Below are 21535 nucleotides of genomic sequence, written 5' to 3'. Positions count from 1 at the left end.
ATACTGTCTTATTTATTTATCTATTTACCTTTCTGTCTATACTTATTGTCGGTTATTAACAACAATTTCTTATAAAAGTAGCAGGGACTCTGGGAGTATAACATCAAGTAGCCTGCCTGAAATCTTTTTTTCACAGTTTGTGTTTCATCAATAAAATGTTATTAAAATGTTGCCTTCTACTTAATAAAATATTCATTTTTATCTTGATAAAAATAATTATTTCCTCCAAATATATGAGCTACATTAAAAATTTAGGAGGATGGAGTACAGTGTTACAATTCTCCTTTGAAGATTCTGACTCAGATGAAGAATCATATTTATATCATGCTCCTGATATCTGCCTAGAGGATAATTACTACAAACATAATACACTATAGTTACACAGGCAGCTGTTGGTGGTTCTAACTCAGAGGGGCAATGAACTTGATAGTACATTCAACCATTCTTCTAATTTAGGCATATCATCTGGTAAGGGCATCAAACTTGTCATGTGACAAAGTAGCTATGACTTTGAACACATCCTTTAACCTCTCAAAATCACATCTGTAAACTGAGGATAATTCTTCCTTTTTCAACTCAGATTCAAGAAGAAAATGAGATAATAAATGCAGAAGTACTTGTAAATTTTTTTAAATGCCATCATAATATAAAATACCCACATTATTTCTAGATGCTCCCAACTTCCTAATTTCAAATTATAATTGGAACCACTGATTCATTAATATTAGCAATACAAAGCCATAATATCAATTACTTTTAAACCATATAACCAATAGGAAGTAATTTTAATAGAAAGGTTAATAGTATAAAGCTGCTTTCAATTTAAAAAAAAGATGTACGATATAACGAAATCATAATAATGAGATTAATATCAATTTGAAATTACAAGATGACTAAATAACATGTCTGAACTGACAAATTTTTTTTCTAGTCTCAAAATGTTGTGTAACGATAGTGATACTCTATTACGACTTATATAAACCATGCTTATAAATATGCCGTTCTTACCTCTCTTTATATATGTATGTACAAAGAGTATATATATATACATACACACACATATATACATATTTACATATGAAATTTACCAGTAAATATTAAATACGATATTTAAAGGAACAATAAGTGTTAAAATATGACCAATATGACAATTCACTAATAGAGTGAAGTATGATTATGAATCAGGATAAATTCTCACATCTTTATGTCTATAACGTGTATCTGAAAAAATTTTAATATCCCTCCTGTGGACTTTGATAATATCACTAGCATGGAGTGATCTCAGCACTGTTATGTAACAAAGGTAGAATCCACCAATGTACTGTGAATACCGATGTAGATTGTCTTGCAACGCTGTGAACCTCCTTGAAACTCTAGCTATCGTTCTTTCTAGGGCTACATCTGTGGTTTTTTTCTGCCTCGCTGTGCACTTGATTTATCTTTCCAAAATCAACTTGCTTGGTCAGGCATGGCTAGGTTCACAATTAGCTTTGGCCACATTTTGCCAGAAATGGAAGGACTAGCCCCCATGTGTTTGACAGAGAAGCTGTCTTCTTTGCAAAAGTTTTTTCTGATCTCAAAAGAAATTTTTCATGTTGATTTTCAGCAGTCACTCCTTCCTTCCACAATCTTCCTCTGCTTATCTGCTGAAGTTCTCAGAGTGTATTTACAATTAACCAATACCCCACGGCAAGAGTGACTGAGAAATCTTGAGTAAGACATGTCACAATAATCACGACTAGAACCTAGAATTTATACTTCCTTCTATAAAATTCTGTTTTCAATATTAAGAAAAACTCCAGAGGGGTTATAAAAAGATGGTGTCATATTTATTTTCAGCCTAAGAAGGCATATAGTTTTGCTTACCTTTAATAATGTTGGGCTTTGGCGGCATGCTGAACTCATAGACTGTTGGTTCTGAATATCCCAATCTATTGGCAGCTGTAATTTGAACTTCATATCCCATTGTCCACTGCAGATGCTCCAAAATAATGTGGTCTTTATTTCCCTGTACTTTTTTCTCTAGCCACTGGTCTTCTTTATCTTTCTGTAAAGACAATAAAATTATATTTTGTAAATACCCACACACTAACGTTGTAATTTTTGAAAAGTTTAATTTATCTTGAAATGGAACAAATGGTTTTGTTAATATCAAAAAAAGGATATTTTCTCATCAACAAGAATAAATGACCTTGCTGTATCAATGAAGTGATTTCCAAGAACGTAGAATGTAGTTTTTTATATTAGCCAAAGAGTGATGATTTCATAATTATTCACTGATGATTTGGCAGATGATAATTCACCTCCATTAAGATTCCTTTTATTTCATATATGTTGGTTTCTGTTTGGCCACTTTGTTGATTATTAACAATCATGTGAACAGGAAAAATGAAACATAATACATAGAAAAAGCCTAATATATTCATTAAAATAATTGTGAGATACTACTGGCTAAGGTTTGACGGAGAAAAAAACAAAGATAGAGTGTCTTGCAAATAAAGTGTGGATATTTTTTATAGATTTTAATTACCACTAGCATCTTTTATTACTATAATGTTTTAAATGCAATGACACAGCATACAAGAAAAATTATTACCTGTTAAATGGGTCATTAACATAAGAAAATAAAACATGTTATCCTATCCTTGAACATTCTACAATTAAATCCTATCTGATTCTTTTTCAAAAATATACATTTTGCACTACATGATATTTGAATTACCCTTTATTTGGAAAAAAATATTATGACTGCAATTAACACAGAAAAATAAATTGATATAATATTATGAATTAAACAATCCTAAGAACATTTAGCTGTGCCATATGTTAATCATTTAAATTCAGGTAAGTCCCTTAATCTCTCTGCCTTGTTTCCTTCAGCTCTAGTACAGAAAAGATGGTAGAAGGTGCCTTGTCAGCTTTCATGAGGGAACAATGAGGAAATCTAAGTAAATCGTGTATTCCAGGGGCTTAGGAATCATAATCACTTAACAAATGACAGCCATTATTAAGGAGAAACTATTTCTGTGATAACTGTATGGAAATGAAATGATTATTCTCCGGAATTATGTTTCTACTAATATATCATTGCAATTGCAAATCTTAATTTCCAAGAGGTGTAATTATAAATAGACTGTAGCATGACTATAGTGTTAGATAGATTGTTAGATAGATAGATAGATAGATAGAAAGATCAACCCCTTTTAACATCAGAGCTCAGCTCAATATTACTTTATGTTGAGACAATATTTTACTCCGTTTCTTTGACTATAAAGAACAGCAATGTTTTCTGAATCTACGCTGAAATTGAGGATTTATTTTCTAAAGTCAAATTGTGGAAGTTAAATTCGCGATAGCATTACATTGATGGCACTACAAATATCAAGTGTCCTTCAGCAGACAAGAAGACATTATAGTTTTGATAACATACTATTATTCTCTTTTCCTACTTAATTATTTTTGGATACATAGAACTTTCATTACCAAGGAAATTTGTTGGCCTTTTGTTTTGTTTTGTTTTTACCTCTAAAACAGAAAATATTAGCACCCCTAATGAAGCTATGGGTTTTGGACAAGCACTTAAAGTTATCATATAAGCAAGAGGCATTTCCCTTGCTTTTCGAAACTTATAAATAGCTTAATTTGTTAGACTGCACTCTTGTCCAACACTATTTAAGGCATTAGGAGGTGTATTGAGGACATTGGAAAACTGAGCAGTTTGGACCAGAGAGTTTGTAACTTGTCTAAGTCATTAAATGACTAGCAGAGCTAAGAAAGGAACATAGGTGTGCTTTTGAAACGCTTAGGTCAGCTCCACCAAACAGCCATAATTTTCCTAACATTCCCTTTCTTCATCAATTCATTCATCAATTCTTCATTCAGTCTTTATTGGGTAGTGGGGTTGTTGTGGAACTACGAACACAGTAGTGAACAAGACAGATGAAATACCCTCCTCCTGGAGTTTACAAACCAGCACAGAAGAGAGACATGAGTTCTTTACAAACCAGACAGTGCCTTGGGAGCATGTAACAGGGAGACCTAACAGAGTCCAGGGACCGTGAAGGTCTCCTCCGAGGAAGTGATGTCCCTCTTACTGGAAATAATAAACTTCAGCGCCAGTATTCTTTTCATTTGTCCTAACCTAGTTGATGAAGACAATGTGTGATTCCATCACAGAGGTTTAGATTCCAAAATAAGCACAATGATTGTAAACCTCAGTAAGAAGAACAGTCACTGAGAAAAGTACAAACAGACATTGTAGGCTTATTGTTTTAAGTAAATGTAAAAACGCTTCAAAGGTATTGACCAAAAAGATTAAGCTTAAAAAAAATCTCTATTCAAAAGTAGCCTTACATGACACATAATGTGATATAATATATATGTGTGTATCTATACATACATATATCAACAATAAAATTCATATAACGTATAAGTATTTGGTATATATTGTGTATACACACACAGATACAGGAAGGAAGGGGTGAGGAACACTGAAGGGTTAGACAAGGACACGGCTACACAAAGCAGTAGAGTTGCCCCTATAGCTTTCCCTTTACCCCAATCATTCAAACAGTTCAGTGTAACTATGATGGGGTTGGTGAGAGCAAAAATTTTTGTGGAAATCCAGTGTTGAGTTTTGCTTTGGATCTGAGTGAAGATGTGGGTGAAAGAGGCAGAAAATAAGCAATAGCTGAGACTTGGATTGCCCCAGGACTCAATTTCTTCTCAGAGGGATGGGTAGCCTTCATGTCCTTCAGGTGATCCGCCAAAAATCTCCTATTGCTGGGAATTGAGCATTTGAGGTGAAACTTCCTGACAAGCACAAGACATGCAGATAGTCTCTTCTGAATTACCAATCATCTAACACTTAATTGTTGAAGCTCTTAGCGTGATAAATTAAAAGCCCCTCCATCATTTTAGATAGTTGGACTGATGGCATAAGGAAGCAAAGGGAGTTCTAATATTTTACCCAATTTAAATCAACTTCATTTTCCAGTCAACATTAGACAAGGAGGATTTTTAATCTCCTAATTGCTATTCCTAGGGAATAGGAAAAAAATTAAGAGTGGGTGTTACTAAAAAATTAAAGTGGGTGTTACTCCCCTAGGCAGCGAAATTGCAATTATGCATTTGTAGAGTACCTAATTTACAGATTTTGAATGCCTAGGGAAAGATTTAAGATAATCTAGTTGCAAAATGCTCCCCTAGGTAACTTAATGAAATGATTTGCTGAATAAGGCTATTATTAATAAGCCAATTAAATGCTGAAGGACAGCTACTGAAAGAAAAATGGTCATTTTGCTTTGATATAGCTTCTCTTAGGCAATCCTTTTTGTTAGAAAAAAGATAGCAAGGCCATATGACAGTTAAAAGCACTCCTTAATAATTATTCTAAAGTCACAATATCAACACATAAAGAAATATTTCCTATGATCTGTTTAGAGAGGAGAGCAGAGGAAAGATGGAAGGGGTCTTGATTTTCCTATTTGTAGAGGGTTCCTTGACTGTTTCATTCATAACAAGAAGTAATCCACTAACTTGCTTTTCCAAGTCTCAGGGAACACATGGTCAACATCATTTGAGATGAAAACAGAATAATTATAAAAAGAGAGGACAATCTAGTTGAGCTCATACAAACTAGATGAATTTTAAGATTCTCGTGACTTGTGAGTGTTATGATTTAAGATTTTGTGTTTCCTTGTAAGGTAGTTCCTGGTTCCTGGATTTCCTGGTAGCATGGTTCAGCTATTCATTACTTGTATGACCTTACAGAACATCCCAGAATTCTCTAAAGCTCTGATTGCTACTCCGAATATGAGGGAGAGATGATTTAGCAATGTGGACAATTTATTCATATATATATATATATATATGCATATACACACACACATATATAAACACACACACACATATTCTATGTGATTTGGAAAAATGTAAGATGTGTGGAGGTTTTTAGCAGAGTTTAAATTCTCATCTCTTTTTTCAATTATCATAACTGATTCAAATTGCCTTTGTTCCACATTCTGAAGCTTGGCAAAATTTTGTAAACTGTACTCTGCTTAATCTATTCCGAGGCTCCATCACCCACATAGTTCCTTAGGGAAAAACAAAACCCAATTTTTCCTATTCATCACCTTACGTGTCCTCACAACCCATAAAAACTCACACAGTGCAAGTTTATTTCCCTTGTATTCATTATTTCTTGTATTTATTAATCTAGTTACAGGACTATTTATAATTGCACAACATAGATTAATTTATTTATCCATTGATTCATTGATGCATTTCTTCATTCAGACGACAAATAATCTATTTGATACCATAAATTCAAGGATGAATAAAGCTCATCCTCTTCACTAGCAGCAAAGAAAAATTACCAAAACTGCTGAGGACTCTTTAATGTCCATAGCTATTCATTATTTGAAAATATTTCAAAACTTAAACTGATGGCTTTAAATAAATTTCAATATACACACCTAAACAGAACTAACTATAAAATAAGTTCTCTCAACAACAAAAACTCAGTTTCCCTTATTTATTATGTCAATACCCTTTTCAAAATTACCTCTTCTTTTCCTATGGCCATTGAGATACAACCTCTTGGACTCCAAATAGCTTAATAAGGTTAATTAAGACGTAGAAACGGATGTTAGAGCACTGCTGCTAGTCTCTTAAAGTACCTTCCTCACAATTAATTTTAAGCTACCAGATTTCTTTAGTCCTTCTTAGCTCAGGAAACTTATTTAACGTACCAACACTAAGCAATAGTTATGATCCCATAGCTATCATCGAATTAGAGAGAAAACTGAAAAACTCACGGAATCATACAAAAAACTATTCATTAAATTATATGGAGTTATATTGACAGGACCATACAAAGTAGCTGCTGTACATAAAATACCTTCTTTCATTTTTTCATATACATTATGAGATTGTTTGTCTTTATTCTCCAAGTATATGGTTTAATCTTACTGACATTGTTAGAGATGCAAATTTTTACAGGTCCATAGAGACATCTAATTTTGCTTGCATTACTCTAGTTCTGTTCTAATAAATTCTGTCTTCCTAATGGGTGACTGAACAAAGCCATGTGCTCTATCTACTACAGGATAACGCAGAATAACGTCTTTCCTGGTTCATAATCTATAGGAAGTTAGACATTCTCTATGCTAGGATATGATTAGTCTTATTCCCAGTGAAATGCAGGTTTAAACAGTTAGATTTAGTGTCTATGACAAATCAACGCTCATATAAGGAATACATTGCCTCAACTTTGTTTTTCCTAAATTATAAAACACATAGTCCTGTGCACACAGATGCTGAAAGATAGGATCAAAGAAATAATCAAGTGAAAATCAGAAGGGCGTTTCTTACTTTCTGGATTCCCCATCTATTTTCTTTCCATAGAAGTTATCTAATTAAAAAATGCATTGCATATGGCTAAATAATTTTTTCGAGTTATTCAGTTGTACTTTAGTCCACTGTGGAATTGATGCAGTTTGAGAAACTAACAGCTAAAGTGGTTTGGAATCATACAAAGAGAACAGACAATTAAAAATCTTTTTGAAATAGTTATTTTAATACAAGTGCAAATATCAAGTCAATTGCTGCTATAAATATTTAGCCACCAAATCTTCTTGAACATCTAAGTTTTTAAATGTGAAGAAGTAATATGTTGAGAAAAAAAAATAGAGAAAATTATTCCTTCCCAAGTTCAGCTACTGTTCAACACATTAATACAACCTCATATGGAATCATGGCACTTCCAACTGGACCTGCATAGCGTGATGTCTGCAGGATGGAAGAGAAAGGAGGGGAAGAAAAAAAGATAGAGATATGGAGATAAATGCTGGAATAGAAGGCATGCCATTAAATAACATGATAAAGATAAAGTGGATCAGAATGCCTATATTTGGAGGTACAGGAGCTAGGCAGGTGAGATGGGAGAGTGGTTGAGGGGTCAATATAACCTTCACAGGCAGATTTCAATTCAACCCTGACTGCTCCAAAACTGTGTTTAGACTCTAAAGTCTTACATTCTGATATCTATTCTCCATTCTACCAAGTCACCCAAATTCTCTAAGGTTCAGTTTGCCCATTAAAAATGGGCCACTTCATGTTTTATTAATTATAATTTTTTTAATGTTTTCAAAAGTGAGCAATGCCTTTCTTGCAGTACAAAGGGTGGAAAGGAATTACTTTTACAAATCTTGCCATAGGAGTGTAAATTTCCACAGTTAAAACAGTGTGCTCTTTTAAAATGCTGGGAGTTCTGAAAGTAACATAGTAATTGATTATCAGTCAACTATAGCTATGTTTGAATTATGCAACCAATCGTTTTCATTATGATAAACCAAATCTGCTGATGCCTTGATCTTGGAATTCCAGCCTCCAGACCTGTGAGAAAATAAATTTCTCTTGTTTAAGCTACCTAGTCTGTGGCATTTTATTATGGAAGTCCTAGTGACTAACACAGTCATTATAATAAAGATAATTACACTAACAGTTGTGACACACCCGGTTGTTTAGCTGATCCAGCTCCCCAATATAACCACCATTCTTTTAGTGGTGGTCAGGAGGCATAATTCTATCTAATGACACATAATTTAATTCTGCTTCATGGGGCTTTGGAAAACTTGTACTGTATCACTGAAAAAAGACAAATTCAGCTTAAATAGTCTATGGCTTCTTTTATTCTTTCCATTCTCTTCACATTCTGAAAGTGGACGTGAAGCCACCATCTTAAGAACACAAGATAATCTATATGAGGACAAAAGTCAACATGCCAAGCAGGAAAGAACATAAAGAAAAATGATTTGGATGCCCGATTATATTGTTGAGATGCTTCCTTAGCCCTGGACTGTCTAATATGTAAATTTCTTTTAATGTGAGAAAAAACTTCTTGGGTTAAGCCCCTCTAGTCAGGTTTTGTGCTACCTGCAGTCCAAAAGTACTTCCTAACAGATACACAGCTTATATTCATTTTATGAATAAAATCTATGTGAAAATTTCTGATCACTTTCTGGAAATAAGATATTAGTGGCTTTTTGAGTGAGTTTGTAATGTTATCTCTTGAATTTGTATTAAATATTTTGAGAAAGGTGCATGCATGCTGTGGGCAGCCATGTTCTTATTAGTTTCTGAACTTTAGTTTTGGATAACTGGAAATAGAAACATAGCTGAAATAGTCAAAGCACTCCTAAAATATACATGCCATATTAATAAAAGCCACTAAAAAAAGAGATAAAGATAAAATAGAAAATAATAAATATTTTCTATCTTCAATTGAAATCAATGATTCCTGTTGAAGTCAATATAGCATTTGGGCTATTTCTACCTTCAAGTCTTTAAAAAGGACAAGTCAAGCATAGCTTTTAGTTTTAAGTAGAAATTATACAGATAGAGGATATTTTAAACATATTCCTATAACTAGTGTTTGCATTTCAGTGTTCATCATGGGATTTTGGGGGTTTCCCTAAGAATTCTTACCATCCACCCCTATTTTGTACCATAAACTCTTCTGGATGCAAGTATAGGTTACCGTCTGCACGAAAGGTCTGTTCTCCTAGTCCAACTCATGAATTCAGTTCAGGCCTATGACCCTTAGAGGGAGATTCTTTCCCTTCCAAAGAGTTGCCAGCTGGGCAAATAAAAATGGCCAAGAAAGCTGGCTTGAGTAGCATGAGACTATAGATTCACAGAGAGACCAGTGAGTCTTTAAGAGTTATTTTCGGGTAGAGGCATGAGGTCTCCAGAGAGGAGCCTCTGAAAGACACACACAGATGCTCATCGTTGCTGGCCTGAAATCTGTGACAAAGAGGAGTCCTGGGAAATGAGTAGTAACATTAAATTTAAATGATTGAACTGATGTCTAAAATTAATTATTGAAGTATGCTATTTTAAATCAATTACCCTTTTCTACTGCCCCTCAGAACTTAAATGTTTGAATTTGAAAGCAACAATATCATAATTTAGAAAACTGTGGATTTGTGGGAAAATAGTTAAAATTCATGTACATATCGTTAAGGAGCAATTTCTTAAAATATTACTTGCTAAAATATAATAATCCTGGAAAGTATTAATAAATGTTCAGTAAACATAAACATAAAAATGACTCTGTACCATGGGGATAATCATAAACACTAGTAAATAAACCACACAAAATTTAATTTAAAATTATGCTTCACTTTTAACATATTCCACAGTAGACACAAATACAAGGCAGGACTTATGGCAAATTTGTTAGGAGAAATCACTGCCACTGGGCTTTCGCATCATTTTCACCCAAAGGCAAAGTCCATTAGGCCACTTCATTTATCACTCTGCAACCAGGGGACACCTTTCATCCTCTACACATATGAAAAGCTCCAAAGAAGCTCTTTCTTGTCCAAAGTCCCATACTATCGAGTGCTAATTAAACCTGAGAAACACTATTTCCTCTTCCTCAAGTTCAATGTGGCCATTCATTGTTAAATGTTAATTAAAGTAACTTATTTGAGGTGTGATTTGCTAAGAATCCTACCTACAGTAACTAAAATTGAGAAGAGGACTTAGCTTGAAGTTACTAACATCGAGCATAATAGAAAGCGAAAATATCCTGCTAAACTTGTCAGAAAAACAGGGAAAATGGTTTCCCATTTCTGAAATGTTATTATGACCCATTTCACACTTAGAACACAAGATGAAAACCATAGGATTATTTTGAAGATTTATGCTTAGATTTTACCAAAAAAAAAAAGTGAGCAATAACAATTTATAATGATAAATTTCAGCAATGGAAAATTAGCTTTTGAATTCCTATGAGTACGTTTATTATGGTTGCTATTTAATATGCATTCACTCCTGACATGTCTATGGACTCAATGCAAATTTAATGCAGTTGGAAAACACTTTGTAGAAAATGATAATAAATGGAGTACTTACACTTCTATATTTCACGATATATTCCAAAATAGGGGCTCCTCCATCGTCCTGTTTGGTAATACTGAGTTTAAAGCTCTTCCCACTGCTTGGCTGCCCATGTATGGATGGAGGACTCGGTTCACCTAAATACACAATACAACATTCTTGATATTTGCACACACCTCAGATACCTAGAGAAACTGCACGTCAATAAAAACAACAGCACATGTAATCGAAATATATGATGTTATCCTGGATTTACTATTGCTATTTGCCCTTTGTTGTGATATAACCTCTGATTCTCTTTTTCCCCACACAAGAAACAGCAGCATTCATAAATCTAGAAGTATCATGCCAAAATTGTGAAACCTCAGGACCAGATGTATTATTTATAGTGATGTGCAAATGCCCTGAGAATAGTACTGCATTATATGTGTTAAATTTTATTTCTCTTATTAATAGTGTGTAATTCTATTTAGTCTATTAATGTAAATTTATTTTGTAAATATGTGTTAATATAAGCATATTAAGGCATCAAACTCTATGGAATATATACCTACCAGGAAAGATGATGGCTTAGCAATTAGTTATCTATTTTAATGAGCATTTTCCTAAATAGATGAAGATTTGAATAAAGAAATTTTAGTATCTAATCTATAGACATGTGCTTCAATATCTTTTCTTTCTTCTACCTTCATGAACATATTTGTCTTTGATGTTATTCTTCACATGGCGATGGTCTTATAACACAGATGCCTACAATATTTTTAATATGAACAGGGACTGCCTAAAGTGTAAGAGTTTTATATGAGAAGAATGCCATCACTGCTTGGCAACTTGGAATGGGAGCTCCCTACTGTGAGTTACTTATGGGCATGGAATGCACTGGAATCTTCTGCCTCCGTTTCCTCCAATTCCCTATGGATGTGGATATAGATATGGACATGCTAACACTAAGGAACTCTCAGGGGCCATGCTTTAGTTTGTAAGCTTCCAGAAACTTGGAATACAGTACCTGGTCTACTCAGAGGAATGTCAAGACAGACAAAGTAAACAGACTAGAGTAAAGAGAAGTGCATGCCACTAGACCTGGAGCAAACCAAATCTAGGGTTTTTCTCAGAAAGTTACCTTCATTTCTAATATGATGTTTATAACTTTAAGCAAATGAGTAGTTTATTTGAGAAAAGGCAAGTCATTAAAGAAATATGACAATTTGGTGTGTTGGCATGCAAGTAAATAGTAAAATAGCCTTGTAGGGTACAGCCATATAGAAACAAAGTAAACAAAGGAATTATAGTCATTAAAGTCAATTAAATTAGCATGCAGATATAATGACATGAGGTGATGCATGTGCTACTATTATATTTTTGATAAATGAATTAAAACTTCTGTAAAAACCAGTACAATAATTTCTTAAAAGGATTTAATAAGAGATTATGGGAAAATCTAAATATTGTAAAATGGATTTTATATTCAGGTGGTTTTGTATCATTTCTAAGTTGAATTTTAGAATTTACACATTGTACAGTATAAATTCATTTAATAATATTGTATTCATATTGTTTTTAATAATAGCATTTGGAGATAATTATAAACCAGAAACTGTATCTTCAGTAACAATTGTTTTAACATACACATTTAAAATATTTAAGCCTACATTTAACCTTTGTGATTCCACTACAATTGGTACTTTCTTTGAAAATAAAATAAAGTTCAGAACAAATGTAGATTCCATCAGAGAAACTGATTAAAATAATGGTTTCTATTAGTTACAAGAGAATGTTTATGAATAGTAACAATATAAATAATCAAACAGTAATAATGGATAGTTATGACATATTAAGTACTTTGTATATATTAGCTCATTTAAACTTCAAAAATATCCTGAGAAGCAGCTAAAGAACGTACTTATTATTAACAAACCCAGTGTTCCAACTCTCAAAGTGCTCACTGTCTAGGACAGAGGTCTGAAAGTCAACAAAAGTACAATAAGCAATTAAAAGTGTTATAATTTAAAAGGGAAAGCAAAAAAAAGAAAGAGTAAGAGAGATATTTTACGGTTGAAACACCTAGAGTGGGGTCTATGAATGAATGAAGGAAAGTCTGCCTAAATGAAAGAGGAAATAAAGTTGGAGGGGTTAGACAAGGTCTTATGGTAGAGATGATGCCTTCACTGGGGACTGATGTGCAGTGACCCTGGAGATTATAAAAAGGAGAGAAATCGAGACAGAATGCACAGTACTTTGAGGAAAGAAAGCATTACCAAACTTTTATTCAGCCTACTGAGGCAGAGAGCATGTGACAGCTGAGGGAGGAGGTGTGCGGATGGAAGGCAGGTAAATGTGTACGTGGATGGAAAGTGGGAAGATGAAGGGTATGGTTGTTGAGGATTACAAGCAGAGAAGGGCTAAGTCTCTAAGTTTTTATAAAGTCACTCTAGAATCATTTTAGTCTGGAGATAGATCATGAGTCAAGAAGTTCTTTCAGTCTTCCTGATGAAAAATAATGCAGGACTGACAAAGACACTGGCCTCGGGAATAGAGAAAAGGGAACACATCTGACATTTGATGAGAACCAACAGAAAGGAATAGTTCACAAATTAGAGTGAGACCACTTATTGTGGCCAATTTGACTGTCCCAATATGTGCATATAACAGGCAGGGTTATGCATAGATTTTATAACAGCGTTTGTTAAGTCACAGTCAAATTTTCTCACATTTTTAAACAATTTATTCAACATAAAGGAAATGCAAGTCTTTTAAAATTTATCTTAGCTTCACGTAAAGCCAATTTGCTTAGATTATTCCAAAACAGGATAGCAACAAGAACAGGCTACAACAGCCCTTCTTCTGCAGTCACCAATGTAATGAATTAATTTAGTGGTGCCTTTTCCTCACACTTAGGACCTACATAATTTACAGGATAAAGGAAAGAGTTCCGACTCATCAAAAGAGTAGAATATCGGATGTGTTACACGGACACTTTTCTACTCTTGCACAGAATATAATCTGAGTACTACAATCCAATTAAGCAGACTATGAATAAATAGGACACCTTCCTGTTCAGGACACTTTTCCTGAGAACAATTTTCCTATATATATTGCAGTGTACCTTTTCTTTTTTCCCTGACTTCAGAGCTAAATTCTTTTTATAAATCTGAGATGACACTATCTTCAGAAACCCTTCAACAAAGACATAATTCACTTCCCCAAAGTGTTGAACCATCTCCCTGCATTTTAAAATCCCATTTCAACTTGCAAGTAAAGAGAATAGTAAGAGAAAACACAACAGAGAGGATCACTTACGAACTGGTAATGTCTGGAAGATTTCTATTTTACTGTAGTCTCCTTGCCCTTTTCCATTTACAGCTGCAACCCTGATTTCATAAGTTGTATTTGGTTCCAGGTTGCTCAAAACAACCATTGCTAGAAAAAAGATGTATATGCCTATAATTAATGCATCTTAATAAGTAAAACAAATCAAACTACTACAATGCAGAGTGAATAATTTCACTGTAAGTCTTTCCATGAGACACACACAAAAAATAGAAAATACGTATAAGAAGAGCGATTTGTGAACAGTCCTCTTCCTTACCTCGATTTTAGTGCTCTAACCCCATGCAGTGACTTTCAAAGAATTGTTTCCTCTGTGATACTTACACTCACAAAGTAGAAAGTAAAATGCTTTCTTACTTTTCTTTTAACATTCAGTAAATGAGAACAATTTAAATAAATATATGCATCCACTTATTTATTTAAAAAATATATTTATTATATACAAAATATAATATATTTTGTCCACTTTAAATGGATTATTTCTATAGAATTTAATGTGGATATGGAATTCAATATAATTCAATATATGGAACTCTGGCCTCCAGCCTACAGTGCTTCAGTCCTGTTAAATAAGTGTCACAGTTGACTCTACAGCAAAAGTGGATCATTTATTCGATAATCTTAAATCAAAATCCAATCATCTTCAATGCTAGCTTCAAGGTTGTCATCTCTTATATTTTCTCTCTGAATTTCTTCTCATTTATATACTGTACCAGACATGGACTCAACATAACACAAAGGAGAAGAAAGAATCTGAAAACGTACAGAGGGGTAAAGCTTATTAGAAACATCTCCTGGGTCATGTCAACTTCTTTAATTTGCCAGACAATTTTGGATACAATTGTAGACTTCAAAATATTACATCTTTACAAATTCCTCTGATGAAGCTAATGAAAATCCATAATCACCTATATCTTTACTGTTTTTGCTAAACAGAGCAAAAATTAGTGGAAATGGTAAAGTCTTGATGAACAAGCAAAATGCAGTTATGTCTGGCTTATGTAATAACTCCAAGTCAACTGATCAATTCATAATAGATGAAGATATAAGCAATCAGAAAATGAAAGATTAAACCATAGGTAACCAGGATCATATTTGTAGGGGTATTGTTTTACAATGAACATGACTGAAGATGGTATACATTCAATAAAATTGCAATAGAATTTATTAACATATTTCTGATAATTAATTACATTGTAATATAGATTCACTAGATAACATTTTTCATTCTACACAGTGCGAATATACTTCAATTTATTTTGATACTTCATTGTATTTGATTCTTTTCCTCAATACTCATTACTATGACTTCTGTTTAGATTTTTTATTATAACTATTTAATCATCATTGAATATCTTATTAAATTAAAGCAAAGAAAAAAATTGCTTTATGCACTGTAGAGATATTTTCTGTCTAAAATGAAGAATTTAAAAAAATGAAAATCATATAAATATTTTTACATAAATTTAGTATATTACCATATGTACCAGATAAACATTAGTGGCAAAGACATATATTCCAGGTATCAATCAGACCTTATTTCATCCAGTACAGATGTTCTAAAGTGAGCAGAAAGGATAAATTTCTAACTGGAAAAATTTACACTTGTATTTCTCAGTTTCTCTACCTTTTAAGAAAACTGAACTTGCTTTTGAGAGTGCATCGTCTTGTCAAAGCCTCACATGAAAACACATGGTGTCAGAGTTAAGGGAGGACAACTGGGAACAGATTGAATTGCAGGGAAATCCAACTGATTTGAAGCTACAACGATGAATGGCAAAACCAAGGCTTGAATTTAACTCTTTCTGACAGGTTAATAACCCATGAGCTTTTCCAGGAAACTCAAACCCAGGTAGTTGGTGATCTAGAGTCAGCGTATACATAACACCAGCCCAAGAAAAAGAATACAGCTATAATGGAGAGAAAGTTAGTGCATAGATGGATCTGGTCATGCTGATTATGCAAAAGGAGGAGGGAATCAAACTAGGAGCTAGGCAGAGAAAATGTTAAGAAGTTGGACTACTGTCCTTAAGGGAGAAGGTTTCTGCTCAAGGTCAGCATAACAAGGAATTCAAGTGTTCAAAATTCATTATATTTTATCAATTTAATCATTTAATAAATATAACAAATTTAAAACCAAAGTGAGCTAGGCCTACTGTTCTGCAGAGATTAAAGCTTTATAAAAGCACTTTTATTTTTCAAGGTTTATAATGAAAATGATTAGGCCCTTGGAAAATCAATATTGTCATGGTGCAGTCAATGTCCAATATGATGTCATGGAACAGTTAGTGTTTGATTATCCTCTTCTTTACCCTAAAGGAGAATGACGTGATGTAGCATGGGGACATATGAGAGACTCATGCAGGAACCAGTCTGACTACAATAACCTTCCTAATATGACACTGTAGTGATAAATGCTTTAGACTCATGAAAGAAGTCATGTAGCTCTGAGCCTCATTTTGCCATTGGCTGAGATACAACCAAGTGTTAGGGCTGAGTTGATCTCTCAACTTCTAAACAAAGATACCTTCATTAAATGTCACAGAAACAAAAGTATAAAAATAAGTCGATTGAAGGTATGGATAAAAATTTGTGATCTGTGAAATAATCACCACTATGCATCAATTATCTAAGCAAATGGGGACATCACGTGCAGACTATGAGATAATGCAAAAATAATTGATAGTCCAAAATTCCAACACCTCCGACTCCATGTTCAGTGGCAAAATACTCTATGTTTATTGGCAAATATAGTGTTAGTGATATTTACTTAACAAATGTTAACATTTACAGATAATCTATATAGAGAGTATGCTACACTATATGAGAACATGCCATAGATGCTTTTACTACTGCTGACAACTTAGGCATGTGATATGCCTCTCCATATTTCTATGATGTAAAGAAACAGTTGCTATCATCATTCTAAGATTGTAAATCAGCTGTGTAGATGACAACAACTGGTAATACTTATATTCAACTGTCTTGATACAATTAAACAAGAAAAGCAATAGAATTTAAAGCACACAATTTAAATTGTAAATAATATTCTCCATAAGTCAGAAGTATAGAGATCACACTCTTCATTGTTTTAGGTTAAAAATGGATAACAATAGAGCTATTGAAGTATCAGAGCATATCAAATCAGGGAAAATCGAGGCTATTACTTAGATTAAAAAAACAACGATCCACTGCTCCTTCTGCCCCCAAAAGCAACTCCACACTTTACTTGAATGATCTGAGTATTTCTTTCTCGCATGGACTGTCAGCTTTTTCTTCCTCTAACATTTCGTAAGGATGGTGATGGGCTTTGAGTGTCCCGTTACCTCTACCAAGGGGAAACCTATTTCTTTAATTACATTATGATCAATTCAGAATCGATTTTCCCCACGTTCCCGCACATTTTTCTCTTCTCAGTGTCAAGATCTCCCCTTTGGTGACTGAGTTTCAGCGCACAGCAGTTTGTGGAGGAGAGGAGCAGAGGCTAAATGATGGCTGAACTGCTGTTACAATGCTGGGCTAAAACACTCAAGGGCAAAGCGGATGAGGAGGAGGCCTTACAGAGGACTTCCCAATGACAGGGAGAGGCACGAAGTAAGCCTATTGATGCAAGTTCTGCAAAGTTTATATGCAAGAAGTCAGTCTGTTTTTCAGTTCTGATTCTAAAGGTTTTGGTACAATAACCCTTATTATGAGGCTTATTAACATTGTGTGAACATAAAGATTATTGTGTGAAATAGAAAGAACTCCATAAATTGGGACCAATTTAAAGAGAAGGAAAGGAAAAGATTCGGGGGAGGCAAAGCCTGGATGTGTAATTTGCCTTGCCTTTCTTAAAGACGAGGATATATACATTAAGTCATCCATAATTTGCTGGCATATTACCAAACATAGGGTTTTTGAATACCCAAGGTAGAGCTTGAAAGCAAACCACCACTTGAAAAACGAAAGGCTGTGTATCCTATAATAGAGCCATGCCTCAAATTATAAAGTTAGTTAATGGAGGACTTTCTTTGCCCAAATGTGCCCATACAATACAGAAGAAAAGAGCCACAAACTGAGGTGTGGGCTGGGTTCTCTCCCTATAATTTATTAGAAATTCAAACTCACAAATTAGGTGAAAGTAGATCTAGATTACAAATCACTAAAAGGTCTTTAAGGACAAATGGCATCAATTAAGGTATTTTATAGTTACACTCAGTCAGCACAATTTGGAAATCATAATGCAATTCTTCTGAAAATTATAAACAATCATGAATTTTTCTTAGACATGCTAACAGGCATAGTTTCTATAAAGAATCCGATTTCCCTCACTGATTGAATGTTTCTGCTGGATTTAAATATAACGGAGTTTCGTAAATGACAATTTTGTCACCTGGCTATAAATGCAAAAAGTACAGCAAAATATTGAAATACATGAAAACAGTGGCATTTAAACTGGTGAATGATAGCAAAATAGTAACTTTTTACATTATTTTTACAAGTATGGAAATGATATTGGAAGTTGTATTCTCCCTTTTAAAAGGGAATCAGACTTTACTTAAGGTTATTGAACGAAATAAGGTTTTGTTTGTTCAGATAATAATTGTAAATCCCTTCCCTTTGGCTGTCAAGAATCTACAGAATATTTATGATCCCTGGAGCAAAATAAATTATGTATTTGCAAACTAATTAGGCTGAGTGAAATTCTAAGGTGAGATTAAATTTAGCCATGCTCTCTTCTCTCTCTCAAACCCCAGAACTTTCTGTGGGTTTTTCCTGCCATTCACTGTAAGCAGATAGGCACTCCCTTGACATAGAACTGCTGTATCATCTGCCTCAAATCAGACTGTTCAGGCTGTCAAGAACTGGGAAACACGTCCGACGGCTATGAGAAATCACAAAGCGTGGCTAGGATAGAACTGATCACTCAAACCTACACTTGCTGTTAATCTCCTCAGACAAATCTGAAGATATAATGAAATCCCTGAAGTTCCTCATCTAAGATTCACCTTTTGTTCTCTAAACAATTAAAACAAGCCAATGAAAACCTTTTTTATTTTTTTCTTTTTCCGAGAGAGGGAATTCTGATTCCCTTCTGAAAGAGTTCTCAACAGGCTTGAATAAACATGTAAGTATTTTTCCCCTTTTTTAACCCATGATGTTGAGTTTTTTAACACTTGACTTCAGTTACCCTTTACACTCGTTCTCAGAATATTTTACTTAATAAAGTGTTTCTGGATTCTCATTAGAAAGGAACAATTAAATCCATGCTGATGCTCTTCATAAATTCCCAGCACTATAAGATGGACACGTCAGTGATTTTTCTTATAGTTCACAGGACCACATCACAATCTTAGTAAAAATGCAATGATGAGAGATTCAGAGCAAAGTCAGATCACGCTATCCCACCATTAGGATTTCTTACACTTAGGCCTCTCACTGTAAAAGAAAGACATTTACCAGCCACTTCTGCCTATAATGCATTTTGGCCGATCTATTCTGTCATTTTTATTAATCTTTTATATGCTAAATGAAATGGTTTATTTCATGTATCCCATTCAAGGTTCTTAGCCACATTTCCTAATAATGAAGAATGAACCAATCTTGCTCTATCATTTATATTCTCTATTATGGAACACACCAAACCATACAGACAGCCCAGAGATCCCCTTAGAATGTAAGATTTATAAGCAATGCACCAAGTGCAATTTGGGCAGTTTCTTTTCCTCCTAGCTTCTTTTAAAAAATTTTTCTTTCTCTATTTTCAAAGAAGTTATATAGTATTTTTTTTAAAATCTCATAATAGTACTTAAAATTTCTCCAAGAGAGTTCCTGTTTTTCTATAGCTTTTCTATAGTTAACCCAGACATTTCCATTAGTTTTAATCAATTGCTTGCTATCTTTCAATAAATTTCAAGACACAGAAACAGTCTACTTTCTCTAGAAATCTGGGAACATGTATGTTCCTTTCTATATCACATTGTTTATTATGGCTTTATTTCATTTTTCATCCAACGTTAAGTGATTCGAATAAATTAATATGAATGGTTACTATTCATATCTTAGAGATTATCATATACCTAAACACCTTGTCACAAAAATTTTATCTGTTAAGTAATATTTTCAGCATTTTATGAAAATATTAGTTTATATTTATATACAGATATTTTGAAAGGTACTAAGTTATTTTTATTTGGAGCATTTTAACATATGTGTTTTGGAGAATTCAAATTGTGAGGCAGATAATTCTATAGGTAAATATCTATGTGCGTAATTCATTTTCTTTTGAACACTTCAAAAAAATTAAGATGTTCATTTGAACAATTCCACTGGGATCCTTCATAAAAAATGTTAAAAAATCTTTAGAATTTTGAATTTAAAGCTCAAAGAATGAACAGCTATGAATTAAAGTTTCAATGAATACAAAGAACTGCAAATGGAAAAGGAGGATTCCAGGAAGGTGGTAGAGTAGGAAGCACCAGGAATCTGTCTCCCCACCTAGAGAACATTTGTACTGGCAGAATCTTCTAATGTAAATATTTTGGAACTCTGAAGTCTACTAATGACTTGCAACTTTCAGAGGAAAACATGGATAGTAAATTGTTGTAAATTTTGGTCCATTTCAGCTGTTAGCACAGTAACTGCTACCCATCCCCACCCCAGCCAAGTAGCAGGCAGCTGTTCACATGTTCCTGGAGCAGCTTGAACACAGCTTGAGGGAGCCAGGGAGGGTAAAAAAGATCCTGTCCTCCAAATATCAGGGATCTCACTCTGACCTTTGATTGTTGCTTTTGATTACAGACATGCAGACAATGAGGTGGGCAGCCATTGTTGTTGCACCTCCCTTCATTGTTGCATGCCCCTCCTCCTCTGGCTGAAGTGACTTCTTGGGAACTTAAAGAACTGGTGCCATGAGAAGACTTTAAGTTTACATCTCCATCTGATCCTTGGCACAGACCCAGCCTATAACAACCTAAAAAAACCCAATAAACAAGCACGATAACAAAAAATAATTAACACTGGGGAAAGGGGAGAATCTGATTTCCAGACTCACCATATTATTAGATTCACATGTGCAGTTTTAAATATGAAATCATAAGGCATAGAAAGAAACAGAAGAGTATGGCCCATTCAAAGGAAAAAAATAAATCAACAAAAACTGTCCCTGAAAAAGACTTCATGGCAAATATACTAGAGAAAGACTTTGAAACAACTTTCTTAAAGATGCTCAGAGAACTAAAGGAAGATGTGGACAAAGACAAGAAAACAATGGATGACCAAATGGAAATACCAATAAAGAGAAAAAGACTAAAAA

At 33.8% G+C, this 21535-nt stretch overlaps 1 protein-coding gene across 2 annotated transcripts in view; it reads right to left on the bottom strand.

The window, feature by feature from the left end:
* Positions 1 to 21535, bottom strand: part of NCAM2 (neural cell adhesion molecule 2) — a 482218-nt gene that overhangs the window by 44459 nt on the left and 416224 nt on the right. For both annotated transcript variants that reach the window (XM_070597896.1, XM_070597897.1), the window contains exons 13-15: positions 14209 to 14328; positions 10924 to 11045; positions 1867 to 2047 (exon numbers count right to left, since the gene is read on the bottom strand). In XM_070597896.1, coding sequence (XP_070453997.1) covers positions 1867 to 2047; positions 10924 to 11045; positions 14209 to 14328 — 423 coding nt within the window. The remainder of the gene's footprint in view (positions 1 to 1866; positions 2048 to 10923; positions 11046 to 14208; positions 14329 to 21535) is intronic.

This window comes from Equus przewalskii, chromosome 27 (genome assembly GCF_037783145.1).
Source record: "Equus przewalskii isolate Varuska chromosome 27, EquPr2, whole genome shotgun sequence".
Lineage (NCBI taxonomy): Eukaryota > Metazoa > Chordata > Mammalia > Perissodactyla > Equidae > Equus > Equus przewalskii.
This window is presented reverse-complemented; position numbering and strand designations above follow the sequence as displayed.